The sequence below is a fragment of the Fundulus heteroclitus genome, chromosome 6 (genome assembly GCF_011125445.2).
Source record: "Fundulus heteroclitus isolate FHET01 chromosome 6, MU-UCD_Fhet_4.1, whole genome shotgun sequence".
In the NCBI taxonomy this organism is placed as follows: domain Eukaryota; kingdom Metazoa; phylum Chordata; class Actinopteri; order Cyprinodontiformes; family Fundulidae; genus Fundulus; species Fundulus heteroclitus.
The window spans coordinates 5,530,096-5,539,329 of record NC_046366.1 but is presented as its reverse complement, the minus strand read 5'-3'; the positions used below and the strand labels follow the sequence as shown (position 1 = coordinate 5,539,329).

Sequence of the window (9,234 nt, the reverse complement as noted above, 5' to 3'; positions counted from 1 at the left end):
TTCTGACCAAAGTCATTTGAAAAATAAGTTTAAACAGACTTTTTCAGGCATCAGCAGTTTTTGGCAGACTAGAAGTTATATCCTTAAAAATATCGATATTACCACTGTCCTGTATAAATGTGGATGGTTGACTCTCATAACCGTCATATCATCTGGAACATTTCAATATACCCAGCCTTCAGCGCATCCCAGAGGTCACTTGGAGTGGCCGTACTCCTCATACCGTAATACCTGCTGAATACGTGCAAACTAAAGCTTGAGGACATGAAGTACACGGCTGCTGATTATGACATCTGGATCATACATCTGGGAGATGAAAAGACTGATAAGGTTCAGAAGAAGAAACAGACCCATGGTTGGCAGTACCAATACTGTACATGGACCACATGTAATAAAGCCTGTGGGTCTAAGAAAGAGTGCTGCCAGACACTAGAAAACTCACCGATAAAACCCATAAGTTATTATTATTATTATGATTTTATTACACCTTTATTTATACAGGTAGTTTGATTGAGACAGGAGCTCTCATTTACAATAGAGAAGCATGTATCAAGTGGACATCATGAAAGGATTCAATGGACCCCTATAGCCAGGTCATTCTTTGCTGTAAACCAACTCCCCATGTTGCTAAAAAGCTAAATCTCAGTCTCCTTTGACCAAAGCACACAGTCCCAGTTAAAGTCCCAGCAAAGGTTGGCAAACTCCACGCGTGTTAGAACATGGATGGATGGTTGGCATGTAGATGGTGTCTAAAGGTGTTCATGGAGACTTGTTGATGCCAAGTGTTGCTGCAGTTTTGACCTCCCCTACCGTCCTGCAAACTATGCGTAGCTACAAGATAAACACGGGGCCTCACTCAGCCTGGTGGCCAGCGGCAAACAGAAATAGACCTCTATCAAACGTCATATGTATAGCCCAGGTATATAGTAAATTGAGCATCACTTTTTTGTGGAAGTTCACAATTAACTCACGTTAAACACAAAACAAGTGTTTTGGTCAATAAGTTTAAGGGGATTGTTAAGACACAAACAACTGGGTGTCCCGAACTCAGATTATATGGTTGAAGTGTTATTTTTTCTTTCTTTGCGCAGTTGTTTACATATTACTTAACAATCAAGAAAGCAGTCACTTCATTTGTTCTTTCATCCATCCATCCATTTTCCATCACGCTTTATCCCTGCTGGGGTCGCGAGGGGTGCTGGTACCTATCTCTAGCAATCAATGGGTAAGGGTTCTTAAAGACCCAGAACATTAGCTTAAAACCAATTTACCTGACATATACATACATATAGATCTCTGGGGAGTGGTGGCCAAGTGGTTAGAGTGCAGGGTGTTTGCATCCTGGAGAGGCTAATAATAATAATAATATTAATATTGTTGCCAAAAGTATTTCCTGGTCTGCCTTTGGACACATCTGAAATTGTGTGACATCCAACTGTAAAATCATAGGGTTTAATGCAGTGTTGGTCCTCCCTTTGTAGGTACAACAGTTTCAGTTATTTAGCTCTGTACCTAATGACCCTGTAGAAAGTTGGCAATCTCTGTGTACTTTGCCCCTTAGTATCCACAGTCCCTGCCATGTGATTTTACATTTACAAATGACTACACTTTGTTTGGATACCACGAACAATATGAACGAACTTGTTGCACAAGTGGCATCCCATCAAGGTACCAAGTTTGAATTCAGTTGTTTCCCGAGAGCAGCCTATTCCTTTGATGCACGTTTGTAGAAGAGTCTGCATGCCTATGTGCTGGACTTTATACGGCTGTGTCTGTGAAAGTGACTGGAATACCTAGATTCAAGGATTTAGAGGTGCACCACCGATAGTTGGCAATCCAGTGTACTTTTATCAAAAGCGGTGTTTCTCAACCCCTGGTTATCAGGACCAACCGTCCTGTGTGTTTTAGGTGTTTCTCTTCTGCCACACACCAGACCTAAATGAATGGGAGATTTAGAGGATTCTGAAGCAGATGATAACAGGTGAGGAGGTAATTCAGACATTTGAATCAGATGTGCTGGAGCAGAGTCACTACTAAAACATGAAGGACTCAGGGCTCTGGGGACCAGGATTGAGAAACACTGACCTAAAGGTAAACAGTAGTCATCCCCTTCACACTTTAAATAACTCCAGTACCATAGGCGACAAACTACTAAACTTTAAAGGGGACCTGTGCTTTTCAGTTCTTCCTTTCCACATTGAGATCATTCGGTTGTGGTCTATATAAAGTGGAACGGCAAGGCTTTGGTCTGAACTCCTCGTTAATTTACCCCCACGTTCTCCCTATTTACTCTTGTTCTGAGGCGTGTCTGAGAGCAACTCGTTCTTGTGCTGTCTTCTTTAAATCTAAAGGAGGCACTTGAAGCCCCACCCCAAAACACAACAAAATGTATTTAAGGGTTTAATAAGTGGATTTTGCATGATATGTCCCCTTTAATGTAAGTGCAGAGTTTCCCTTTGCTTGATGGGTTTCCTATTAGCTCTCCTTGACCTTCCACAAAAAAGTGAGGGACGAATCTTTAGGTGTCTCTTCAGTACAGCTGCCTGTCTTGGCTCAATGTAGGTTCAGTGTGCAGTGCAGACGGAGGCCACCATTCTAAGCATCGTGTAAGCAGTAGGTCCTGGAAATAGCTTTATTTTTATGCAACAGTAAAAACCTTTTAACTGTCTAAAGAATCAAAATGGTAAATTCAAGCTAACCTTTGAATTGTTTAGTTTCTGTCAATTTTCTGCATGTTTTGTGGGAGCATCTTGTTTGTTTTTTTCTCCCCCTGATCAGTTCTCTCTGTCTTCATGACCTCCCTGTAACCTTTTTTTGCAGCTGTTCAGCTGGACAGGCCTTCTTCAAAACAGCAGATGCTCAGATGTGTCTCCCCTTTTAACCTTGCAAAGCAGCGAGGGAGGCTTTTATCTTAGACGGTGTGTGCTGTCTTTTCTGAGGTATAGGCCACAGAAAAGGGAAAGTTTTCGTACAAGCCGTACAATTTCATCAGAGCATTTTGCATCTCCACTTGAAAATACACTGCTGACTTTGAAAAGAAAACATTCTTAATATAGTTATTTTGGTTTATCAGCCAGCGATTTCTGCTTACCCAGTGGGTTATAACATGGCGATGTCAGGGGCCCTCCCCTCCCCCTTGAACTTTCTGAGGGGGTCCGTAGGTTGAGACCAGCAATCCATCATGGGACGTGACCATGGTGCTAAATGCTCTCTGTGGTCCTGTGTCAACGGAGTCTGTTGATGCGGTTTGTTGCATACAAGCCTGCTCTACTTCTTGCCCTCACCTCTAGAAAAATGAATGAGCTCCACACTCCCGCTGTCTACTTATTTCATGGTCATTGGATCAAAGGTTCTGCATCCAAATACAGCTCGTCTTCCCAGGATCATTCCACTAAACTCCAGCATCATGAATATAGAGCTCTGCAGTTTTCATCCTCCCGCCTTTGTTTCTGAGCAACGGATGATTTTTCTTTTGAGCACATAGGCACTGCTGCCAGATGGTCATCGCCACACACTTAGATCAGGTTTTATTGTGGAAATGTTACGGCCGCATCTGTGGCTCCCCACTGTACCTTCTGCTGGGACGGAGATGCCACGCTGGTAGAACCTGAGTCTGATACCCCCACAGTGGGCCATGTATACATTTCCCTTATTGAATGTGTTGTACCTGCTTCTTCTCCTTCAGGGAACAGCAGTTGTAGGTGGGAGTGGTGGCCTAGTTGTTAGGGAGCCGGGCGTTTGTGTCTTGGAGAGGCCACAAAGGTCGGTGGTTTGAAACTCAGTCTGTCACTCTGGGTCCCTGAGCAAGACCCTTGAGCTTGGATTGCTCCCCGTGCGTCACTCAGCGTGGCAGCACACTGCTCCCTATGGGATGGATTAAACACAGAGACACATTTCCCCTCTCTGGGACTATGAAGGGATATGTTTATTTTCTTTACATATGTACCATTGTGTTCTGAAAAGTACTGGAACAGGTTGGATGAGAACAAATACATGCCGTGCTTTTCAAATTTGTATGTAAAAAAATTAAACAATGTAGTATTTTCCTTCCACTTCAAAATTATGCACTCATGTATGCTGGTCTTTCACATAAAAAGATACATTAGTGTTGCGCCGTTGCCATTTTTTGGCCCCGATAGCGATACCCGATACCTGGCTGTGCAGTATCGGCCGATACGATACCATCTGTTTGAAATTGATGTGTGTGTGTGTGTGTGTGTGTGTGTGTGTGTGTGTGTATGAAGAACTGCATACTACTTAGGGTAGTAGAATTTTTTATTGCCTACCTGGAATAGGTGACAATAGTTGAATAAACTTTTGGCTCTCAAATGCCAAAATAGTGCAACTTTCATGAACTTATATAACATGTATAATACTAGTCAGGAGAGAGAAGGCTGCATTCAAGTGACATACAAACATCAAAATGGTATCAGTGCCCTATTTGTTGGTACTCGCTGATACCAATACCACCATTTTAGTGCTGGATCGGGGCCCCGTCCCATACTGGTATCGGTATCGCCGCAACACTAATTCCAATACATTAAATAACAGTAACATTATCATAAGCATGCATACTTTTGAAAGGCACTGCATATTTCCTCAAGATCATGGCCAACGTTCATTCCAGAAAGCTGTCAGAAGCAACGAGAACATTTTAAACATCCCATTGGTCATGGGAGATGACATCGGTCTTTAAGTGGCTCTCGAGTGTGTGTGTCCCCTCTCCAGTGATCAAAACAAGATTTTTTTTTTTGTTACACCAGAAATGTTCCCTGAGTTTGCAACTTGAATATTGTCCCCTTCACCAGCAGCCTGCCTGTGTGAGGAAAATTCTGGAATTTTACCAGAAAAAGTCGGATCAGTACCTCTGTTTGCAGCCGGCTCCTGGCCTAGAGGGACACTTGTGTGCTGTGCAGATGGTTTTAGACAAAACAAACATCCAGGACCGCAGCGGTGGGTGTCACCGGCCCTCAAATATGCCCCCTGCCATCAACAAACATCCTTTTCTGAGGAGTTCAGTCGCTGAGTCCCCGCTCACTGAGAGGCCCCCGCTTCGTAATGCTCCTCTCTGACCTCGGTGGAAACACACAGATGGTTACACAACAGGACCGTTTGAGCATGCAACCGAGATAAAATTACTAAACAAGAGTTAATGCATGACTATGGAGGATTTAAACATTGACTAATGCAGAATACAGCATGGAAATCTTTAAAAGTATAATTGTATCAAATCAGCACATATTACTTGTATTTTAATTATGTATTTAGAAATGAATATTAGAGGGACCGATGTTGGGAAAGAAAAAAATGCAACAAAAGTTCAGAGATGATTTTCCCTTTTTGCAACTTACTGACCCAAAATGCTGCAGTGAGAGTTCTGATGAAAATGAAGAGATTAGTCTTTTTTTTTTAGCTTCTTTTCATTGGTTTCGTTAAATCCAGAATGCAAGTTGAGTGTGAGTTGCTGGATGTTTGAGGTTCTATTTGTCATAACATGATGAAGGCAGAAACCGTTTTTATTGAATGATGAATAGTTTTGAATCAACATTTTTTATTTTAAGATTTTGTCTGTGAAAATGTAACCCTAAAACATAAAATAGTGTCCATCAGTATCTTATGCTTGCAGGCCAGGTTTGCTCCATTCAACAATTGTGGCTGAATGCCTCACAAATTAATTCAAGGGGCCACAAATGGCTGTCAGCCACATTTTGGACACCCCTGGTGTAACACCTTCAGCCTTCATAGCCCTGCAACCATATTGATGTGAAAAGATGTATTCTTATATTTTAACCTGTTGTTATATTTCATGTTTTGCTTATTTCTTTTGCATGTGTCTTTTAGCTGCTCTGTCTTGTGTTTCTTGATTGTTGTAACCAACAAACTTCCCCAAGTGGGGATTAATGAAGCTAAATCTTATCATATCTTTCTGGTGTTTCCTAAAGTTTCTAAGACTAGAATGAGATGCAGATCTTTTCGTTATCAGGCTCCTCTCCTGTAGAACCAGCTTCAGCTTTGTCCCTTTGTTTAGCACCGGGCTTAGACGTAGCCCAGTCTTAAAAGTAAAACTTTCCTTTAAGATCAAATTCAGTTCCACTGGCTCAGGTTATACTGAGCTAATCTTAGGCTGCTGGAGAGCACCGGCCACTTTTTAGCTTCCTCTTATTACTCACCATTTGTGACTTTTTGCAATTATTGTTGCAATTAGCTGTGATATTTCTCCCAGTTTTTTTTTTTATTTCCATAGAGGCTACACCTGGCCTCATGTGTTTTTCTAGCTGCGTCTCCCTCCTGAAAAAGATCATCAGCCGAACTATTGCCACTAATAAGTAAATATTTCCATAGGAGATACACTTAACCAAGAGACTATTGATTTAACCTTCTCTTTCTCCAGGACAAGGCCACTAAAGCATCTATTGCTGTCACTAATTCTATGCATTCTATTTTATTCATCAGATAGTTTGAACTGTGATTTTCTCCAGGATGAAGCTTCCAACACAGCTACTGCTGCCATTAACTCCATGTTTCCTGTTTTTGTTCCTCATACAAAGAGCTCTTGGGCCGGGCTTTGGTGGAGTTTTTCGGGGGGTGTCGTCTTAAACCTCCAGTCAGCCATGGCAGATGGTAGCTCACTATTGAGCTGGGTTCTGTTGACGGCATCTCCACGTCACATGAGAGTTATTCCTTTTCACTGGAAAATGCCAACACATGTATAGGGAGAAGATGCAAAGTCTGGACAGGCCTTAAATGTGTTTATTTTTTTTTTTTTTTTACCCAGAGCCTTCCTAGAAACCATTAACGACCGCTGATTTCAGCTAATGTATGACGTAACAGTAGCTTGACATTTAACTGGCAATCTGTAATGAGATGCAATTCCAATAATCCAGGAGTGAATTGATCTTCAGTTTATGAGAAAAAGGAAATATTTCCTTGTTCTGCATCATCCTTCAGACTCTATGTGATTTTTAAAACTTTATAATAAAGTGCTACCTATTGATTTGAACTGCAGGTCCTTTGTTCCATCCTAGACTTGTTGTCCGTTTGTCTTGGCAGCTCTCTTGATCCAGAGTGCAGCCCACATGTGACGCAGGAGGAGGAGTGATCCCTGCGTTTAACGTGGATCGGTTTAAAGTGCAGCATAAATACAACACAGGCATCCAGAGCTCTGCCTCTTCTTTTCCTTTATTGTTTGGCTAGCTTCTCCGATACCTCTTGCACAGAAATGCATCTCCTGGGCATCAGTGTGGCTTTGGGACTACTGGGGGGGATATGGGCTCAGCTGAATGTGCTGCGGCCTGAATGCGACTCCCCTGAGGTAGAGGAGGCTGCGCTGGTGGCTCAGGATTACCTCAATGCCCAACACACCCATGGCTACAAGTATGCACTGAACAGGATCGAAGAGATCAAGATCTACACTGTGGTAGGTGTGAATATTGCTTATTACAGATTCTATGATTTTACAGCTGTTGAACTGGAGGGTTTAAATTTAAAATTTCGGTACAGTTTGGACTTAGAATCTATGAACACATTAAGAAATAGAGAAAAATGCTGAAGCACATTGAAATTTTTATTTATTTATTTATTTAATTTGCCAAGCCTGATGGAAACAACACATATGTCCTGGAAATTGAATTGCTGGAGACAGACTGTCATGTACTTGACCCCACACCTGTTGCCAACTGCACAGTCAGGCCCAAACATCTGACGGTGAGGATGCCGATTCTTTTTCCAAGGCAACAGTAAGATTTGTTCTTACATCGTACATTCTTTGGACTGACTCTGTGCTTCTATAGGCAATTGAAGGGGATTGTGACGTGGTGCTGAAGAAGGTTGCTGGTGTTCTAACAGTCACAGCATTCAAATGTAAAACAGAAGGTAAGAGTGAACAAACCTGCATCCAATATCAAAATTATCAGCTTTGATTAATTGTGTTTTTTTTTTCTCTCGGTTGATATCCAGAATCAAGAGAAGACTTGTGCATAGGCTGCCCTACCCTCCTTCCTTTGAATCACACACAAGGGCTGGACTTTGTTCAGGCTTCGCTGACAAAACTCAACAATGTGACACAAAATGTTACATATGCCCTTTTGGAGATCGGAAGAATTTCTGCACAGGTGGGGCTCAACATGTCCACATGAATGATCAAAGTCATCCAACCACATGTTCAAGCATGTACACATGTTCAACCCTTTAAATGTCTTTCAGGTTGTGTCAGGAGGGCAAAGGTACAAGACAGAATTTGTTGTAATTGAGGGCAATTGTGTCAATGACACCTGTGTGCCCCTGAATGACACTGTGGCTGTAAGTACAAACTTATATGACAGAATGCAGGAGTAACTGGAAGTTTGCTTTTTTTTGGAGGGGGAAATTAACACTATAAATATACAAAAAACATTTTCTTTTGCAGGCTCGTGGAATTTGTACTTCCGAAGGTCTGAACGACCCCAGTGTGAACTGCAAGATGTTTTCCACTATGGTAAAAATACTTTAAACACTGACAATTCTGACAGACCTGATCTACCAAAATCTAAAACATGTTTAAAACTTTCAGATGCCCCTTGTGGACGCCAACTCCACCGCACAAGTCTTCCCACCACAAGTTCATGTGCACTCGGGTGGCGTTGCTCACAAGCACGGCTTTGGACACCACAAACTCACCGCTCACCATGACCCCCACATGGTCGGCTATTTGTCCGCGGAATCTGCAGAGTCTGCTGAAGCCGTCCCGGTTGCCCCCACTGCTGTGCTTGCAAATCCCACTGCAGTTGCCGATGATTCGTCTTCAGATTCTTCAGCCAGCGTGGAGGTCCCCCTCAGTGTGGTGAAGAGAGAGGCACCTGCCGCCGTTGTAGCAGACGCTCCTGCAGCTCAAAAAGATCCCATTGCTCCAGTGCAATTGTGCCCAGGAAGGATCAGATTCTTCTAAATAATCTTAAGCTCCAAAAGACTCTGTTGCTTCAACTACACTGGTACTAGAGGAACTGCTGCAAGGGTCTTGTGATCATTACTTTTAGGTTAGGAATAGAGCTTTAAACTGACTATGCAAGGTTTGGAGGAAAAAAAAAATTACAATTAGATTTGCATGCAACTTTTTAATAAAGATCAATCTTTGTTTTTACTCTGTGCTTTATTCCCCCTGTCCCAAAAAAGTACATGTAACATACAGGTGTTGCTGGCATAGAAAACTTTACCTTTTACAGGTTAATGAGGACACAGCATATATTGACAGAGTGCATA

The 9,234-nt window shown here is 42.3% G+C and overlaps 1 protein-coding gene across 1 annotated transcript; it reads left to right on the top strand.

The window, feature by feature from the left end:
• Positions 1 to 7,177: 7,177 nt before the first annotated feature.
• On the top strand, positions 7,178 to 9,115 carry ahsg2 (alpha-2-HS-glycoprotein 2). The gene is made up of 7 exons (XM_012860925.3): positions 7,178 to 7,417; positions 7,594 to 7,704; positions 7,791 to 7,872; positions 7,957 to 8,111; positions 8,203 to 8,298; positions 8,405 to 8,473; positions 8,549 to 9,115. Exons 1-7 carry the CDS (start codon positions 7,220 to 7,222, stop codon positions 8,921 to 8,923), a joined length of 1,086 nt encoding a protein of 361 aa, XP_012716379.2. The 5' UTR covers positions 7,178 to 7,219; the 3' UTR covers positions 8,924 to 9,115.
• The last annotated feature ends 119 nt before the right edge of the window (positions 9,116 to 9,234 follow it).

Coding starts and splice junctions, on each gene's coding strand:
- ahsg2 (XM_012860925.3), top strand. CDS start 7,220: ATGCATCTCCTGGGCATCAGTGTGGCTTTGGGACTACTGGGGGGGATA. Junction 7,873..7,956: donor ATTCAAATGTAAAACAGAAG/GTAAGAGTGAAC, acceptor GTTGATATCCAG/AATCAAGAGAAGACTTGTGC. Junction 8,299..8,404: donor CCCTGAATGACACTGTGGCT/GTAAGTACAAAC, acceptor TTTCTTTTGCAG/GCTCGTGGAATTTGTACTTC.